General features: G+C 44.0%; 1 protein-coding gene across 2 annotated transcripts; it reads right to left on the bottom strand.

Annotated features, from left to right (window-relative positions):
* Positions 1-1,808: 1,808 nt before the first annotated feature.
* Positions 1,809-11,430, bottom strand: CIMAP3 (ciliary microtubule associated protein 3). Of its 2 annotated transcripts, none has more exons than XM_012926058.2 (6): positions 11,235-11,430; positions 6,250-6,389; positions 5,673-5,771; positions 4,788-4,918; positions 3,053-3,170; positions 1,809-2,048 (listed from the first exon to the last, which is right to left on the bottom strand). In XM_012926058.2, the coding sequence occupies exons 1-6, from the start codon at positions 11,311-11,313 to the stop codon at positions 1,980-1,982; spliced, it is 636 nt and encodes a 211-aa protein (XP_012781512.2). In that variant the 5' UTR covers positions 11,314-11,430; the 3' UTR covers positions 1,809-1,979. The 2 variants fall into 2 exon arrangements, with proteins under 2 accessions (XP_012781512.2, XP_012781514.2); XM_012926060.2 differs by lacking the exon at positions 11,235-11,430 and adding an exon at positions 6,571-6,633.
* Between the last annotated feature and the right edge of the window lie 7,445 nt (positions 11,431-18,875).

Below are 18,875 nucleotides of genomic sequence, written 5' to 3'. Positions count from 1 at the left end.
GATTAGTCAACTGAGTCATTGTGGGGTCCCGCCACTCTTTCATAAGTACGTGAGTCTACAACTTAGCATTTTAAGGGACCCTGAAGTGTATTAAAATGTTATATTTACTTATTGAACCAGATTACTGGGCATGGTGTGGTAGCCTACCAGTTGAAGTCCACACCTTGTACATACCAGGGTCCCATATGGGTGCTGGTTCATGTCCTGGTGGCCCTGCTTCCCATCCAGCTCCCTGCTTGTGGCCTGGGAAGATAGTTGAGGATGGCCCAAAGCCTTGGGATCTTGCATCCATGTGGGAAACCCAGAAGAAGCTCCTGGCTCTTGGCTTTGGATCGACTCAGCTTCAGCCATTGCGGCCACTTGGGGAGTGAATCATCAGATGGAAGAGCTTCCTCTCTGTTTCTCCTCCTCTCTGTGTATCTGACTTTCCAATAAAAATAAAAATCTTTTAAAAAAGATTACTGTTTTAGAAGAGAAAATTTCCTTTCTCTGGGAAATGCTTTGAGCACATGCATCAAACAGCATATGCACCAAACACCATACACTAAAAACATATGTACCACACTGCTATTATTTTCCTCCAAAGAAGAGGACCAAGACCCTGAATCAGAAAAAAACACTACATACTCCACTGTCACCTATGAGAAACATGCATGTGTACAGATCCAAAGGAGAAAAAGGAAGGAAGTGTGGGAGAGGTGATATGAGTTAATCCTGGCTTAAGTCATGAACTCTAAACAAGATAATGGAATCATTAAATCATCAGATTAAAATAAATTTATATACTGGGTTTTTAGCTTGAGGTATGTTTATCATTATCTCACATTCTAATTTGATTCCCAATACTGACTGTTCTGCCCTTCACTGAGTTGGCCCTTAAGGAATTAAGGCCCTCAGTGTATACCCACAGGGTCTTGCCTCTTCACGTTCCTTCCACCACCACGGGGTGCCCTGAAGATACAGACAGCTACAGATCTTCTGGGGTCACTGGAAGTTTGCCATTTTTTGGCACCCGAATGCATATACCCTTGCCACTTAAATATATACGTATATCTAAAGACTAAGTGGATACTCAATGACCTTTCTGTCAAAAGATGAGTTAGTGCACACATAGTGCCAATCTTGAACAAACTACACTTGGATTTTGTCAGAGTTGCTAGAGTTTCTGCATAAGGACTTTGAGTGTGGCTACTGTGGATTCTATTATACCCCCAGGCTATCCTGAAAGTCTCCTAGGGTTCACTCAAATGGAGGCAGGCAGAATCTACTAGCTGTCCCTGTCCCCAGGAGCCTTCTGTACACTTTTTTTTTAAATCAGAGCCAAGAAAATGGTAAAGTAAACAAATCTGAGTCTTGCTTTATCCGCAGTACTAACCACTCTGCCCAACACAAAGCAGAAACTCAATACACATGATGGCCCACAGATCAAGCAGATCATGTGATGGGAAAGAGGAAGTTCTGTTTCTGTGAGATTTATGTCAATCTAGGACAGGCAATCTAATTGGTGTCTTTTTCTTCCAAGCCAGGGAAATCAAAACACTTGGAAAAGCTCCTAAAACATACATGTGTTAATCTGCCTTCAAGTTTCTTCTGTATCCAATGGACCTCAATCTCATCAAATACTTCATATGCATCAGCTTCTGATGATGACCCTTAATGACAGAATAGATAAAACAAGTGTCTGGGAAATACTCCTAGGGCCAGAACCCACAAATATTTCAGTAAACACCCAAACTGAGCATTCACTAGGAAGTCCCAGACCCAACCACATTTGTATGAAACATCACAAAATACCAATGAAGAGAAAATACTCTGAACTAGTCTTTATGCTCACATACAATAGTTATGAGCCCTTTGCCCCTCCTTGGGCCCCACTCTGGCAGACACGCGGGCTCCTGTGGTGCTGAGAGAAGAGCAGCTCTGCCCTCGCTCCTGGAGAGTGTGCGGTCAAGAGGAGCATGTGACACAGTCACCACTCCTCAATTGTAGTATAGGCTTAGGTAGGCCACTCGGTTCCGATGCTTCCTGAACTCTTTGTCTGTGGACAGCTGCAACAAAAGAGGATTGTCTTAGTCTGGCGTCTCACAGAACCCTCTGCTCTGGTCTTCCTGGCTGTGCACAACAGGACTGCCCACTAGAGCTGTATGATCCAGCTGAGCCCCAGCCCCACAGCAACCAAGCCTCAGTGATTCTCTTAATGCATGTGTATGCACACCTGCCATTTCCATCTTACTAGGGTGCAGAATATGCTGGGAATTCATTGCTACTTGGTAAATCTGCAGGAAGTTGGTAGGTTTCCTAAAGATAAAGAGTCTGTTTAATTCTTGAATGCTACCCATAGGCACAAGCTCAAGGATGGGTACACATTAGGACATTGACTAAATATTTGTAGAATTAATCCAAAGTTCCACTAAAAAAATGGGTATTGTTGGAATCCTGATGGCTAGCACTATCTTTATTATGTTTCTAGGTGTTAAAAGCTTTTTGACATTATCTCAGTTAGTCTTCATAGCTTCATGTTGGTTCTAGTATTATATCTATGTTATGGCAAACAAAGCTGAAGCTCAAAAAAATTCAGGAACATGCCCCAAATCTCCTAACAAAGAAGTACTAGAGCTAATATTTGAACCCCGGAAGTTTGGCTCCCAGATTCCAGGCTCTTAGCCAGAATGACATAATACTCAAGTGGTAGGACAGAAACAGCACCACGGTAGGAGTCACAAGACCTGAGTTCCAGTTGCGCAGCCTTCCTAAATTCCTTAATCCAGCTAAGCCTCACATTTCTTCTGTTTCTAACACAAAAGTATATTTGAGGATCAAATAAGAAAATGTGACTTTTGTTCAGTCACATATACCTCCATAGGTCTGATGAAATTGTTTAGCTGTCCATGAAGATCCTCTTATTCTCAGACAAAAACAAAAACAAAATGTGTGTCCATCATTGCAGTGGACCAAGGTCTGCCTGCAGCTCATCCACAGACTCCTGGTCAAGAATCCCTGAAATATATGAAACCACAAGATAGAGTGGTCTAGCCAAGTCCAGTCTTCTCACCTCTGTTTTCAGGGTTCTTTTCTGTAGACATGGAACTTGAGTCCAGTCTGGAGCCCCAAATTGCATTGGCCAAGCAACTTTGAGGGGTGGCTTCTTCTCAGGGTTGTATGAGCCGGGGCTGGAAACAACAATGTGAACATGATGCTGAATGAGCTGGTAATCACACACCAACTCCTCCACTAATTGTCTCAGGAAAGGTAACAGACTGCTAGGAAAGCTGGGGTTCTTTTGCCTGTGAATGTACTTCTTTTTAGATATCAGTATTAAACATTAAGTTGCAGTAAAGATTGACTAGCTTAAAAAATATTTCTGAGAAACTACTAGAAGATCCCAAAAGAGGTGGTAATGAAAGAAGCCTGCAACAGTGGTAAAATTGTGCAGCATTGGTGATGAAAGTGCAGCGACAATCTATTTGCAGCCCAGGAAGAGCAAAGCAAAATGTGCTATATTTTCTAGACAACGGGGTTATTTTTAGAATTGTCTTTGTTCACAACATTGGTCTTCTGGCATTGAATTTGTTGCAGACATGAGGAAAACAGAGTGGGTGTGGAGGTCAGAACTCAGGAAACCAAATTTCCTTATTGCAAGCTTGAGAAAAATACACTTACAGTCTGATTGCTGGATGTCTCTGCAGTGAAGGACAGACCTTGACCCCCTTACCTACAATCCCATGCATCCTGAATGACTTTCCAGCATTTTGGTAAAATCCCTTCCTGCTCTCTACCTCCTTCTGTCCTCATTTCCTCCCTTGAGCACCACTCTCTCTACCAGCCTTCTTACTTTATTCCTCACACTAAATTCTTTCCCAACTGACAGGCTAGGCATTTGCTACTCCTTCAGCCTGTTCTGCCCAGCGCTGGCTCAGCCTTGCACTCAAATCTCAGATTGAGGGGAATTTCCTCAGAGACACCTTCCTTGACAACCCTAGCTAATGTAGCCTGCAGCCAGCCTATTACTTCCTGTTGTATCATTGCCTTCTTCCACTGTTTTCATAGCACATTACCAGGTCATCACTCTTTCTGGTTTGCCCATGACAATTTTAGATAATGGCTACCGTCCTGGTACAGTTACTGAGGACCATTTATTCTCAGAAGTGTCACAGTTTAACCAATAAATTTGAGGTCATTCTCTTTATTCCAATTCATGTTTTTGTTTTTTAAATTTTTAAAAAGATTTATTTTATGTTTATTGCAGGGTCAGATATATAGAGAGGAGAAGAGATAGAGAGGAAGATCTTCCATCTGATGATTCACACCCCAAGCAGTGGCAATGGCTGGAGCTGAGCTGATCTAAAGCCAGGAGCCAGGAGCCTCTTCTGAGTCTCCCACATGGGTGGCAGGATTCCAAGGCCTTGTACCATTCTTGACTGCTTTCCCACTGGCGCCCATACGGGACTCTGGGGCATGCAGGCAAGGACTTTAGCCACTAGGCTAATTAATGTTTTATTGCACAGTTTGCTTCTCATTAGTCTGGACTCTAAATACCCCAAGGTATCAAGAGCCTTGTATGATGTGTTTATTGCACAAAAATGCCTGGAAAATCCACAGATAGTTTTTGAATGAGGGGTTGTGATTCTACAATGCGATAGTCCTAGAGATCTGGGAGATTAAAAGGCCAAATATTTAAAGATAGGTGGTCTTTATCATCTAGTTGATATGCTTTGGATGTAATCCTTTTGTTACATACTCCTTTTGCTTCACTTTGTGTTGGAGTGCACAGAAAAGAGGAGACATACCCAGGATAAGAAGGATCCTTTGAAATGGTTGCAAATCGAGGCATCAAGACATTAAATGGAGCAAAACCTTGTTTGTATTTTTCCTCTTGAATATTTATTTTCTGGTACATGCCAGGATAGTGTTTCATATCCTGTGTCCAAGAAAGAAGGTCAATATGTGAGTGCACACACACATCACAGGCGCGCGCGCACACACACATACACATCCTGTTAAGGCCTTTCAGGGTAAAAGAAAAAGCAGAGGCATCCTCCTCTTGTTCACAGTTCAGCCACCTCAAGGTGTAGGTTACTGTAGCAGGTTCCTCCCTTCTGCAGTAAGTTACTCGAAAGTAGAAAACTAACATATGGGCACGATTCAGCTGCGCAAGGCTGCACAAACGCAGTCATGGTGGTAGACAACCAGGGCAGTGTGTTGTAGACACCAGCCTCTCAGATAGTCACATCTAGCATTTCCACTCTCAGGGCTCCGTGTCAGGAAATTGTCCACAAAGATGTGGATTCTATATTGGAGATTTTAACCTTGAAAGCCAGTCGCACCCAGGCTTGAACAAGTTGGATTTTGTCTTTTAACTGACACAACAATATGAAATATATTAACACAGCTTACAGGATTTTAACATCAGGTCTCTTGATTCCTATCTTGGCCCAGTTTCTTCCATTGTTTTCCACTCTCCCTGGCACACACTTACACACATGTGCACACCACGCACCACACACAGTTGTAGTACTCACACCCAAGCTTTTCAGAGAGGTTTCCTAATAACTTCTGCCTAAATGCCTGTTTTGTGAATCTCAGAGCATATTTTTTTAGGCAGCCTCCTGGCTCTTTGTCCTTTGCTAAGACACATGTGTCAAAAAGAATCACACTGAAAACCAGCATATTACCTTCTCAGTTGGCTTGAACCTCACGGATGTTCTGGCTCCAAAAGCATACCCCTTTGTGCTGGTCGGGATCTTGGTTAGGCTGTAGGCCAAGCCACACCACTTCGAGTGGTTTATTCAAAACAAAACCCAAAAGCAGGAACACATAGTCAGAGAACCTCATAGCCACCCTAAATTTCTCTGCAACAGACTGTTCTTTTTTGCCCTCACTCCTTCAGAGACCATAAGTAACACACGTAACTTTGCAAAGGGATGTGGCTGAACAGGTGGAACATTGAACATGTCTATGAATCCAGTCTTCTGAGCCTCACAGAGCCAATCTTGCTCTAAGGCAACTGTGGCCTAAGCTTAGACTAATGGGAGGGAAACTGGCATCTGCTCATCGGCCTGGAGGGTAAAAGGTTAGCTTTTAGTGGGCTAGGGGCACCTACAATGGTCCTTCACTCTTGGCGCTGGTTTGACCAACCAGTTGTAAACCCTGATACTCTATTGTGTTGGGGCCCACCTCCTAGATCTTGGGTTGGGTAGCCGTGGATAACTAGGGACTGCAGAACCACCCAAGGCAGGGTAGAATACTCACATCTGTTGTGTAACTTCCAGGCCCTCTGTGGGGCGATCCCCGAAGTGGAAGAAACTTGTTCCCCAGCCGGTTTGGGGGATGATGGTGAGGAAAGAGTTTCCTCTGTTGGCATGTTCCAAAACAGTAGTTTTTCACCACCTCTACAGGGTAAGAAACCAGAAACGCCACGTGAGTCATGGAAGACTTCTTGTTTGCTGGCGCGGGCAGCAGAACAGATTCCCTAGCAAAATGCTCTTCCCCAAACCAGACAGATGCCCACCGAGGGCTCCGGCTGTGTCTTCCGCTTTCCCAACCCTCGCCCTGTCTCGAGCCCAGACTCACTAGCTTTGCTGAAGCCTGTCGCGCGCCTCTGGGGGAGCATTTGTATACTGAGTTGCCAGGGGAACGAGGAACGCTCGCTGAGGGGAGCGCGCCTGCGCAGTGAGTGGAGCGCACGCAGGCAGCACTCCGGGTTCTGGAAATCAGCAACTGACCTGGCATAGAGGGTTTGGAAATTGGGCCCTGCTGTAGTGGGAACGTCTTGTGATCAAAGCGCCTCCCTGGGGTCAGAGTTACTGGGACCGGGAAAATGCGAAACGCTGCCGCCGCAGTGAGGGCGCATGGGGCAGAACTCCACGAAACAGAATTATAATGGAAGAAAATCAATATGGAATAAGAATGAACAAATTAAGATATGACAATACAAAATCTTTGCCTATAAATATCATTAACTTAATTTAAAAAATAACTAGTGAAGACCTTCTTTGATTACTTTGGCAAGCAAGTCAAGGTGGGAGATATCGGGAAGCATTAATGATCCGTGAGAACTGGTGGAGAAGACAGCTGCATACTTGTTTTTTTTTTTTTTTACACATTTTACCAACAAATATCAGTGGAAATTGTATCGCATGGGTCTTGTTGTTTTCTTTTTTTTTTATTAATTATTTTGCATTATGTTACAGTTTCATAGGCTCTGGGAATCCCCCCCCCCACGCCCCTCCCCCCTGGTGGCTTCCTCCACCTTGATGCAGTATTACAGTTCAAATTCAATCAAGATTCTTTCCTTGCAAACATATACCAAGTATAAAGTCCAGCTATTTATTGTCCAGATGGGTTGAACAGTCTCTTGGGGAGACCATTTCTGGTCCGTTGTTAGAGCTGGCAGAATATCATCCCATTCAACCAAGAGTCCCGACATAACATCAACAGCAATTTGCAATATTATGGAATTGACATAGTTGTGAGTAACCAGTGTGTTACAAAAAAAAAAAAAAAAAAAAAAAAAAAAAAAAGAAAGAAAGCAAGTTCTTAACCCAACCTATGATTAGCCCATTGACATTTCAGTTTTAGTTTTATATACAGAACCGACTGCTATATACCTTAAAATGGCTATAAGGTACCATTCAGCTGTCTCGTGTCTATTTCATTTTAGTATTTAGCAATTTGTTGTGTTAAAGTATAATTTTGCTGATCTTGGCAGATTTTAGGGTAATCTAGACTGGCTTGTAATTCTAACAAGACATTTGTCGACAATTAAGGTGCTGAACATTTTTTTGTTTGTTTGTTTGTTTGTTTTGTGGGGGGTGTGCAGGGAAATCCCCAACACCATGGTGAGGAGTGACTAATCTTTGTGTCCCACCCAGCGAGGCATGAGCCAATCCATGCCAGCATACTTGTTTTAATCCCAGAACTCATGCCCTATGTGACAGCAGCAATAGCAGCTGGTGGTAACACACTGTGTGTTCTGTTCTCTCTGGTGTCATGTCCTAAGGGAATCCTACTCAGGAGCTGTCGAGCACTCCCATGAAGGCGCACAGCTGCTCAGCGCTGATCTTGTTGGGGAGCAAGCCCGGTCTGCAGGCTGCTAGGATGAACAACAGTTCCTGCTTTTACAGGGTTACTTAACTTTTCTAATGTTTATAGTCAACATCAAGTTGCTTTTGTTTTAAAACAGTACGTTATAACCAAAATATGTTTAAGTATCATATAAAAATAAATAAGCCTGTAACAGATTTATTAAAAATAACAGGTAAGGAATTAAAATATAATATCAGAGAAAATATGTTCATCATAAAGGAAGATTTTGAGAAAAAATGGAAGGAACTATGGTAAACAGAGAAACAAATATCAAAATGGCAATAGGAATATTTTACCTATCAATAATTACTTCAGATGTAAATGGATTACATTCTCAAATTAAATGTCATAGAATGACTGAACAGATAAAAAAAACTCCATCTTTAGGGGAAATGGTAAACACAAGAGTCTGACAGTTCCCAACCCCCCACCCCATCTCTGGCTATGGTAAGCCAGTATCCCTAACTACAGAATTCTTTGCTGGCTTTACATTCAGACCACAAAGGTGACCTGGGTCTAAGTGGTTGTTTTTCTCCAAAAAAGATGCCCACATTGCCTCTTCCCACTCTTGAAGTCCCAGACCTCTGCTGCTGTAGCACAGTCACTGCTAGCTCCATTCTTTGTTATGGAGAGCAACAGTCTCCCTGGCACCAAAAGGACCTTACCCCCAGGGCCAGGGCACTTCATGGAACAGAGACCAGGCCCCTCTGCCTCTTGCAGCTGCAGAATTTCTGGGCACAAACCCAGGAAGCAAGTTTACTCACTCTGTGCTTTATGGACTGTTACTCTGTTTCATGGCGTCAGCAGCAGTTAATACACAAGCCCAGAGAACCAGACCCAAGGAAGTCCCCTGCCATGTCTCAGCACAGAGTGCAGGTGGCTAGGGCAAAAACATCAGCATCACTGCTGCATGCCTTGAGGGAACTGGGGGACGTCCCTTCTATGTCCTATGGCTTTAGACAGTGGCTGTTAGTGCATCAAGAACAACTCCTGCTATTGGTGGACCCATCTCAGCTTTAGGGTGGTGACTAGCAGTCCACAATCCCCAGCATAACTTGCACTTGCCCTGCGAAGTCCAAGCAAGCATATACACTGCATCCTGTAGTTCTGAATTTTGGTTCTAAAAGTCCCAGGGACACACATACTGCCCTATGTGTAGTAAAGGTAGTATCTGCATCCTCTGCTTCAAGCCTGTGTCTGCTAATGTACCAGCATCACCTGTTATTGGTCACCAGGTGGGACTTGGGCTAGGTACCTTCTGAATCCTGCAGTATTGAGTCTATGACCAACTGTTTTATAAGTCCCAACCAGAGGACCTGGTGAAGGATCTGCTTTGCATTGATCCTGGCTTCATCCCGTTGGTACACAATTCATAACATAACCTGAGATCTACCTACAGATGTGGATAAAGGTACCTTCAGGTCCTTCACCTCTGGGATCATGATCACTAGAGCTATATTTTACAAAAGCACAAAGTTTTTGCTATGGGACCTGGGGAGGACCTTATCTCATTCCATGACTCCAGACCCATATTTGTTAATACAGAATTCCCAGCACTACTTGCAGGTGAAATGCAGGAACTTGGGTCAGATCTCTACTGTATTATGCATCTCTGGAACTGACCACACTGGATTTACAAAACCTAGAAACACCTGTGCTTGCTCTGTGAGGTATGGAGAGGACTCTATTTCCACTGTACTATTGCATGCTCAATGCACAATCCCAAGCAAAACCTATACCTTGCCTGTGGCACCTGGAAAGTAACTGTTCTTGAACTACAGCTCTGGGACTGTGGCTATAGCTATAATATTCACCTGAACCCACTCTAAGGGCCCTGGGGAAGACCCTAAGTGAATCTTACTGTTCTCCAGAACCACATTTGCAAATGCACAATCCCCAACACACCTTGTATTGAGCCGGGTGTGGAGGGGTGGGGATCTGGACAAGGACTCCTTTACATTTTCCAGTGCTACAGCTGGTGCTTTTAGTACTATAAACCTTAGAATCATCCATGCTATCGTGAAAGGATCTGGAGTAGGGCCTGTCCATATCACATGGTTGTGAACACACAGTTATTGGTGCAAGAATACTCAGCACTACTCATGTTTGCTTAGTGGAATAAAGAGCAGCTTGCTCTGTGTCCCACAGAACATACTGCATATGTTGCAGTATGCATCTCCACTTCCAAATCAAAGATGAATTCCCAATGAAACTATTAAATATCTTGACAATAGGATACCTAACTTTATACCATTGTCTATACCTATAATGTCAGGATACACTTAAATAGCAGCATGATGAACTTATGACTGTTTTTGAAGGACTATACTAGTGCAATAACATAGGGGAATCAGTACAGAGAGGGGATTTGAAGAGGGACAGGGGAAATCTCAGAGCCTATGGAATTGTATCATGAAATGAGTAAATTACTACATAGGTAAGTTATGCTATCCATGAATTTAACTTTACTGTGTGATGAAATAATTTGTTATGGAAGGCAAACTTTGAGTCTGAACAGGTTTGGAACACCTAATTCAGAGAATAAAAATCCCACTGGAAGATAGATATAGTCATATAAGGGAAACAAAGGGGAGGAATATAGACTTTTCAAATTCCATTTTCCATGTATCTTAAAACACTAGTCTCTCCCATCTGTTGGTAGAGCAATGAAGATAGGCCCTAAAATCCCTCTGAACTGGTTGTAGTAAGTTTTGCTCTGTGCCTCATTAGCTGTAAGGCCTGTTGCAGTTACTTACACTACCTATGCCTTGTTCAATCTACAAAATGACACTAGTAATTTCTTTTCTCCCATGAAAATTTAGGATCCAGCTAAAAGAGAGATTTTGTATGGTGAGTGACTAACATAGAATTGGTATTTAACAATTGTCATTGAACTTCCAGTCTATTCACTTCTAAGTCCAAGGCTATGGAATCTGCAAGAGTATCTTTGCATCAATAAGGAAAAATTGCCCCTTTATCTGCATGGGTGCCACTACCTACCAGGGTCTATGCCTTGGCGAGTGGCACACCTACCTATATCCTTCCAGGATCAGGACCCCTGTATAGTATGGCATATCCCACCTCTTGTAATTTGACTGATCCTGAAGAGATGAGTTTTTATGCAGCGACTGAGTCCAAGGAATGATTACCTTTGTCGAAGACCCAGCAGTGCTGCTGCCGGATCATGATTCTGTTGACATGCAGGTTTTCAGATGGCTTTGCCTGCATGTTGTGGCTTTCTGAGAAAAGCTGGACAAGAAAAGCCCCTCAGGGGGACTTTCACCAAGCCTGGTGCTCTCAATGTGCCATCTCTAGGACCTGCTCCTCTTCTATGAGGACTTTAACCAAGAAAGAAAATGAAGGGTGTAACAACTGGCTGCTAAGCAACAACCTCAGCCTGGCAGTCCCCCCTCACATCATTGTGACTGCTTTCCACAAGACAGCATTGCACTATAAAGGCAGCCAGAAAGGTACAGTTCTGAACATGAGTTATAGTAACTACCAATGACATGATCCTGGGAAATAACAATAATCCTTTCAAGAGTTAATTCTTCACCCTGTAACACTGAGACACTGTTCACAACAGAGATGATGTGTGTGGTTTGCACATGCATATATGCAAGAACATATGTGCATATATGTGTATGCATTACACATATGTATGTTACCTATCCAATGCCCAGACAACTTGTTACTTTCCAGCTCTTTTTAACGTCCCCGCATCCATTCATTTGAGATACCAAATTCTTATCATATGCCAGGAACTGTTTAAGAGACGAATAGGTCAGTAAACTGAAATTCTTATTTTCATGGAGATTAATTCTAGTGAAAGAGGTTAGAAAATTAAAAATAAATACATAAAAATATATTAGAGGCAAATGTTGAGAAAAAGCAAAGAAAATGTAGCAGTGAAAGAAGGAGAAAAGAGATTTCAATCTTAAATTCAGTGGCTGGAAAGGGCACTGTCCACACTCCTTCTGCCACAATCTTCCAATGGCTTCCTAGCTCCCTTACAGTTTAACTCCCTAGCTATTAGGGAAATGAAAATAAAAACTCCAGTGAGAATGGCCTACATACAGAAATCAACTAACAGTTACTGGTGAGGATGTGGGAAAAAGGGTTTGCTATTTCACTATTGGTGGGAGTATAGGCTAGTGTAGCCACTATGGAAGTTGGTTTAGAGGATGCTTAGACAACTGAAAATTGATCTACTATATGACCTAACTATCCTAGTCCTAGGAATATTTTCAAATGAGGTAAAATCTGCATATGAGAAAGCCACCTGCAACTCTGTATTAATGGGTAGCACAATCCACAATATTGGAGACATGGTAATTCAAACTTCGAATTGTGTGTCATGACCTTGCACAGTCTCAGCCTTGCCTACTTATTCCCTGTGCCCATCACCTCATGGCAACACTGACCTTTCTGTAGCTAACCTGTTATGGTGGTTTCCATCTCAACAACCTTACTGTACTCTGCCTCAAATGTACTTTTCTCAAGACAGTTGGCTCTCTTTACCTGTCACGCTCCAGACCTTTTAGGACCACCCAAGCTAAAGTAGTTTTCTCCTCTGGTCACTTTCTATCCCTATTTCATTTTCTCATTTTTTGTTTGCTTATTGTTTAATATTGGCATCAGCAAATACCAGTTCCATAAAACTATCGCTACATCTTAAGTTCTTAGACCAGTACCTGGCACATGATAGTGGATTAATACTTTTAATAGACTGCCAGGGGAACTGAGAAGACACGTGTAAAACCCACAGAGTGTGATGTTCAGTGAACATATCAGAAAAAAAATGAAGCTTATATTCTTAATACATTAATTATGATTGCTTTGGTTCAAATACAAACAAACTGAGTCAACCTCAGCAGCAAAGAGAAATTTATTATATGGTTCCAGGGAGTTATTTCACAGAACCAAAGACAAACACACATGAGACTTAAGAAGGAGACAGAATCTAGAGTCCACAAGCTGTTGCTGAGTGTCCTGTCTCCACTTGCTGCCGGGTTTTTCCTCTGTAACTCTGCTTTGATCTTCTTGCCCTCTAACTAGGAAGCTTTTTCTTCTGTCTCTTGCTACAGCACCCTGGCTTATTTATTACAGGCCCAGCCACTATTTGGGACTATCAGGCAATTCCTGTTCTCAGTTGCAAACTGGTGATCTACTGGCCCTGTTGGGTCTAATATTCACGCATGCAGCCAAGTGTGGGATGGCATGATGTAACAAATACTGCTATGGTTTCCTGTAAGCTTCCCTTGCAGGAGCAGAGCTGGATATTTGGTGGATGTGGAGAGAATTCCCTGGTCTCCCACTCTCTGAGGGAGCCAAGAACACTGTTTTGCCCCCTGAAATACATGCAGTCGTGTTGGCCACTTTTTGAGAATGGCCAGCGGACTTCAGCGCTGTTCTCTCAGTATTCCCACTGTACTCTGACTGAACACATGCACCTGTATAGCCTCCAACCTTCACACAAATAAGCACAGGCAAGCAGAAACTGACTGGCTCCACCACGCCCTCTCATGCTGTCTTCCATTCCACACTCAGTGACTTCTGGTTCTACCCAGATGGAACCAAGTGGCAGCAGAACTACCAGGCCAGACTTGTTTTGAACATGATCTGAATTGCTGCAACCATATGTAAACCTGGCCCAAGTTTCTGCTCCCTAGAGTTTTGCAGGATCAGCTTTGCTTGGGGCATCTTGCTCCTCCCTGAAGTTCTGCAATAATTCAGCAGCAGAACATAAGCAACTTTGGTTTCTTATTTGGTGGGAGCCTATTCTAGATGTGAAAATGTAGGCGAGGACTTACACCCTTGGCACCTCCACCTTGCTCACCCTGAGGCTTGTGACTTTTAATTGAGGACTGCCCTCTTGATGTCGCTGAGTGCAAGACTCACCTCAGTGTCTCCAGCCTGCAGACACTGTGTTGTCAGATTTCCAGGCTGAAATCATTGTGTGAGCTCATGCTGAACCTCCCTCCTACAACTACACTTATGTCCTATCAATTCATTAATTCTCTCACTCTGGAGAGCCCAGGAGGGTACACTGGGACCTAAACCCAGGTACTAAAACTGCAGAACATCAAGTATGAAGAGAAATTATAAAGATTAACCAAGATGGGAGGAGCAAATGCCACTGAATGAATTTACATTGATTTCAATAAGTCATTCGTACTTTCAAAATCCGTAAGATGGCACTGCTCAGACAAGGCAAGCCTATAATTAACAGAGAGCTGACCACCTATAGGCTTTTCTTGCTGATTTTGCTTCTATCTGGGGTGCTCTTATGTGAGGAGGAAACTACATGTGGCCAGATACGTGTCCTGCAGTGGCCCTTGCTCCTGGCCTAAGTTACACATCCCACACTGAGAGTTTGCTTGAATTTGCTAAAAGAGTATTTTTTTTCAATGCAACTACTAACTTCAGTGGTTTTATTTCTGTATCATTAGTGATTTTATTTATGGCTATTCAACTTTTATTTATTTATGTACATGAAAGTCACAGTTACAAGGAGAGAGGGAGAAACAGAGAGAAAGAATTTGGTCATTTATATAGTTCACTGCCCAGATGGCCATAATGGCTAGGGTTGAGCCAGACTAAAGACAGGAGTCCAGAACTTTCCCACATGGGATACATGGGCCCACACACATGAGACAGCTTTCATTGCTTTTCCAGGTCATGAGCAAGGAGTTGGATCAGAAGTGGAGCAGCCAGGACATGGACAGTGACCACGTGTGATGCTGGCATAGCAAGGAGGCTTTACCCACTACATCACAACACCGCCTCTCCCAACATTATTTTAGATTTTATTATTTTATTTATTTGAAAATAAGAGATAGAGGAGAAAGATAGAGTACTCCCATCTGCTGGTTAATTCCTAAAATGACCACAACAGCTGGGACTGGACCAGGCCAAAGTCAGGGACCGGAAACACCATACAGGACTCGCATGTAGGTGGTAGGGACCCAAATACTACAGCTATTGCCTACTGCCTTTAGCTATACATTTGCAAGAAACTAGAATGGATCTGGAACCCTAGCCCAGGCATTTTAATGTAGAATGCAGGCTTTCCAATTGACATCTTGACTGCTATGCCAAATGCTCACTTGAACAACCCAATATCATTATATTATGCTATCTGAATACTTCCTCTTAATGTATTGCATTTTCCCAGACCTAAGTCAGAAAAAAATCACATTTCTTACCTCTGTCACAGCTAGGTACCAGGCCTGGGTCTCAGACATGGCACTTTGTATAAGTGTTGGCTTCCAAGATAAGCAGCATGAGGAGTGGGCCATGTAAGGGAATGTGGCTTCCAGGAAGGGCAGTGGTGAGCATGGCTTGCTTCCCAGGACAGCAGTGGTGAGCTGCTGGCATCCAGGGCTGAGGGTGCTGGTTTCAGACAGGAGACTCTGTGGTTCCTTACCTGGAGCCACTCCTTAACACAGAGACCAGCTTTCCCCAGGTCTAGCCTTCCCAGACTTGTGAGCTAACAAGTCTATTTCATGAATTCTATCACTGCTTAAACTGGTCATCACTTAATTTTGTGTTAAAAACCAAGAACCCTGGCTAAAGCAACTTCCAATTATTATTTGTTTTAAAGATTTTTTTTTTTAATTTGAAAGGCTGTTAGAGAAAGAAAGAGAAAGAGAGAGATCTTGTATCTACTGGTCCATTCCTCAAATGGCTGTAACGCCAGAGCTGGGCCAACCTGAAGCCAAGAGCTGGGGCTTTCTTCAGGGTCTTCCTTGTGGGTATAGGGACACCCTCTGCTTCTTTCTCAGACCATAAGCAGGGAGCTGGATTTGAAGTGGAATAACTGGGTTTTGAACCCAGCGATACTGGGCTATATTGGTGTTCCAGGTGGGGCCTTTTACTGGCTGCACCATAGCACTGGCTCTTCAACCTCCCAATTATTACATAAATCCGTTTGCTCACTCAGTGTGGCCTTCAGAACATAGCACCCCAGCTACTCAAACCCACTTCCTTTTTCACTTCTGTAAATGAACACCTCCATCTTTGAATATTTGGAATTTTAATATTAATTTACTATAATGATTTTATTATGTTAGTTTTCATGTGCCCATTATTTGCATAAATGAAACAATTACATATGCATTCTTTTACTTCTTGCATTTTTAGCTTAGCATTAAGTTGCTGAGACTCATCCAAGTTGGTACAAGTAGCATCTGTTCGCTTGTTTTCATAACTTGGCATTACATTACATGAAAAAGCTGTGACTCACCTCTCTTTTCTACATAATTTCTTTTCTGGTCTTTATACACTGCTATAAATATTCCTATTTGTTTCTCTTGGTGCTCATTTGCAAAAATTTATCCATATTTATACCTAAAATTAAGATTGCTGGGTGAAACAGAACACATGCATATTAAAATTTATAACTTAGCTAGATAGGTTTTTTAAAAATAGTTACACCAATTTATATTATCAACATCTATGTGTAATAATCCCTACTACTTCATATCATTGCCAAAATTTAGGATAATCAGATTTCAAATTTGCGTCATCTTGGTGGATAGCTTTATTTTCTTAGTTTGCCAAAGTGTTTGAATGGAACTGAGCTGATCGAAAACATGGAGCCAGGAACGTTTTCTGGGTCTTCCTCATGGGTACAGGGGAACAAGGAATTGGGCCATCCTCTGCTGTTTTCCCAGGCTACAGAGAACTGGATTGGAACTGGACCAGCTGGGACAAAAACTGGCATTGTCCTATTTACATTGGGTCATCTACAATATGTATTATTAACTTTCTACAGAGGTGATTTAAAAATTCTGGATAGTGGAGACTCGCAAGATGGCCGACATAGGAGGAAGACTGTGAGGGAGCTCACAGGCAGAGAGGGCTAGAACGCTACAAAAGCGTAAGTGGAGCAGCATAAAGCTACAGGGAGAAGAACGTGAAGTTCCCTGGACAGTGTGGAGCCAAAAAAAATCCACACAACTCGGAAGAGCAACCAGGGAAAAACAAAACAAAGGGCAGGGAAGACGACTTTCCGCTCCTGACCTGCTGAGTCACCTTTGAGTGCAGACGCTGAAAGCCGCAGTCAACCCACAGACCGACCTGCAGACGCTGTGGCCGTGAGGAACAGCGGTGATCGGGACCCGCTGGCACCTGCTCACCCTGGTCGCCAGGACCCACCAGGACCTGCGCCCGCTGCGGACATCAGGACCTGGAGTCATCGGGACCCGCTGGCATCCACCCACCCTGGTCGCCAAGCCCCGCCGGGACCTGCACCAGCCGCAGCCTCCAGGCTCCATCGGGACCCGCCGGGACCTGCACCAGAGGCAGTCGCCAGGAGACGCACCCGCGGCGAGGGTTCCCACCAGAGGAAGAGGCAGGCTGCAAGAACCTGAAGTTTGAGTGAGTTGGGTGGGGACAGTGGTGGGTTGGAGGCTCTGGGAGTTGGCCCCCCAGGGGCATGCACAGAGCCTGAACACCCTTGGTGCTCATCTCCCCGCCCCTCTCCCCCGAGACTCCAGCGTCTAGGGACACAGGGCGAGTGCCTTGAAACTGCCAAAACTGTGTCTGGGAGGTGATGCACAGTGCTCCTGTGAGCTGAGGAGAAAGGCAAAAGGCACACTGAATACTCCCCCGTGCCTTTGGGGTCTGGCACTCAGCTGGGCAGTGCTATCCCACAGGAACCCAAGCACGCCTCTGGGCTGGGCAGTCCCGTGCTAGCGCTGGGGCGGGCGGTCCCCTGCAAGTGCTGGGGTGGGCGGGCCTGCGCAGGAGGCGCTTCCAGAGAGCACCTGGAACACCCCACGCCCTATAGGCCCGTGCTTGGGAGACGCACCAGGAGAGCACTGCGGACCCGCGTGCAGGAGGCGTTCCCAGAGAGCACCTGGAACCTCCACGCCCTGCAGTCCCTGGCACTGGGGACACACCGAGAAAGCACCTAGAATCCTCCAAGCCCTGTGATCCCGCGCACAGGGGGCGCGCACAGAGAGTGCCTTCACTCCCCCACACCCTGTGGTAGCATACCTGTAGGGGACGAGCTGAGAGTGTGCTTTGAATCTGCTGGGCCCTGGAAGTGGCGCCCTGTGGTCCAGTGTTCTGGAGACGCACCAAAAGTGCCTTGAAAATTCCCACACCCTGCTACTCCACGCCTGCAGACTCCGATATCTACAGGATAGTGCTTGGAGACCCCTCAGCACACTGGTGCCTAGGTCTCTCAAAAAAGAAACACTAACACAATGGGAAGAAATACCAGAAAAGGTAATGATCCACATGAGAGAGCCAACACCCTACCAATAAAGGATCAAAAGCCAATGTCTATTTCGGAGATGCGAGATGAAGACATAGAAGATCTACCAGACAAGGAATTCAAAAAAATAATGTTAAAATATGTCAGAGACAATGAGAAGAATTGGGAGGACTTCAAGGAATTCAAGAACCACATAGCCTCAGAAATACAACAAACGAAAAGTAAAATCCTTGACTTAGAGCACAAAATTGAGAGCCTAACCAACAGACCAAATACAGCAGAAGAGAGGATCTCTGAAATGGAAGACACACAAAACGAACATACCCAGTTCATTAAACAGCTGGAGACAAGTCTGAACAAAGCCAATAAGACCATACAAGAAATGAAAGACAACCTCAGAAAATCGAATATTAGGATTATTGGCCTTCCTGAAGGAGCGGAAAAAGAGTCAGGAATGCAAATGGTGCTCGATGAAATTATACAGGAAAACTTTCAAAACACTTGGAACATGAACCCAGCCCAAATCCAGGACGGTCAGAGGACTCCCAGCAGATATGACCCA

This window comes from Ochotona princeps, chromosome 2 (assembly GCF_030435755.1).
Source record: "Ochotona princeps isolate mOchPri1 chromosome 2, mOchPri1.hap1, whole genome shotgun sequence".
Classification (NCBI taxonomy): domain Eukaryota; kingdom Metazoa; phylum Chordata; class Mammalia; order Lagomorpha; family Ochotonidae; genus Ochotona; species Ochotona princeps.
This window is presented reverse-complemented; position numbering and strand designations above follow the sequence as displayed.

What these genes read in the sequence shown, in the direction of transcription:
- CIMAP3 (XM_012926058.2), bottom strand. Translation starts at nt 11,313, where the DNA reads ATGCAGGCAAAGCCATCTGAAAACCTGCATGTCAACAGAATCATGATC. An exon ending in CTGGAAGTTACACAACAGAT is followed by an intron (nt 5,772 to 6,249) that starts GTGAGTATTCTA and finishes AACCACTCGAAG; the next exon opens with TGGTGTGGCTTGGCCTACAG. An exon ending in GGTTCAAGCCAACTGAGAAG is followed by an intron (nt 4,919 to 5,672) that starts GTAATATGCTGG and finishes TCTTGGACACAG; the next exon opens with GATATGAAACACTATCCTGG.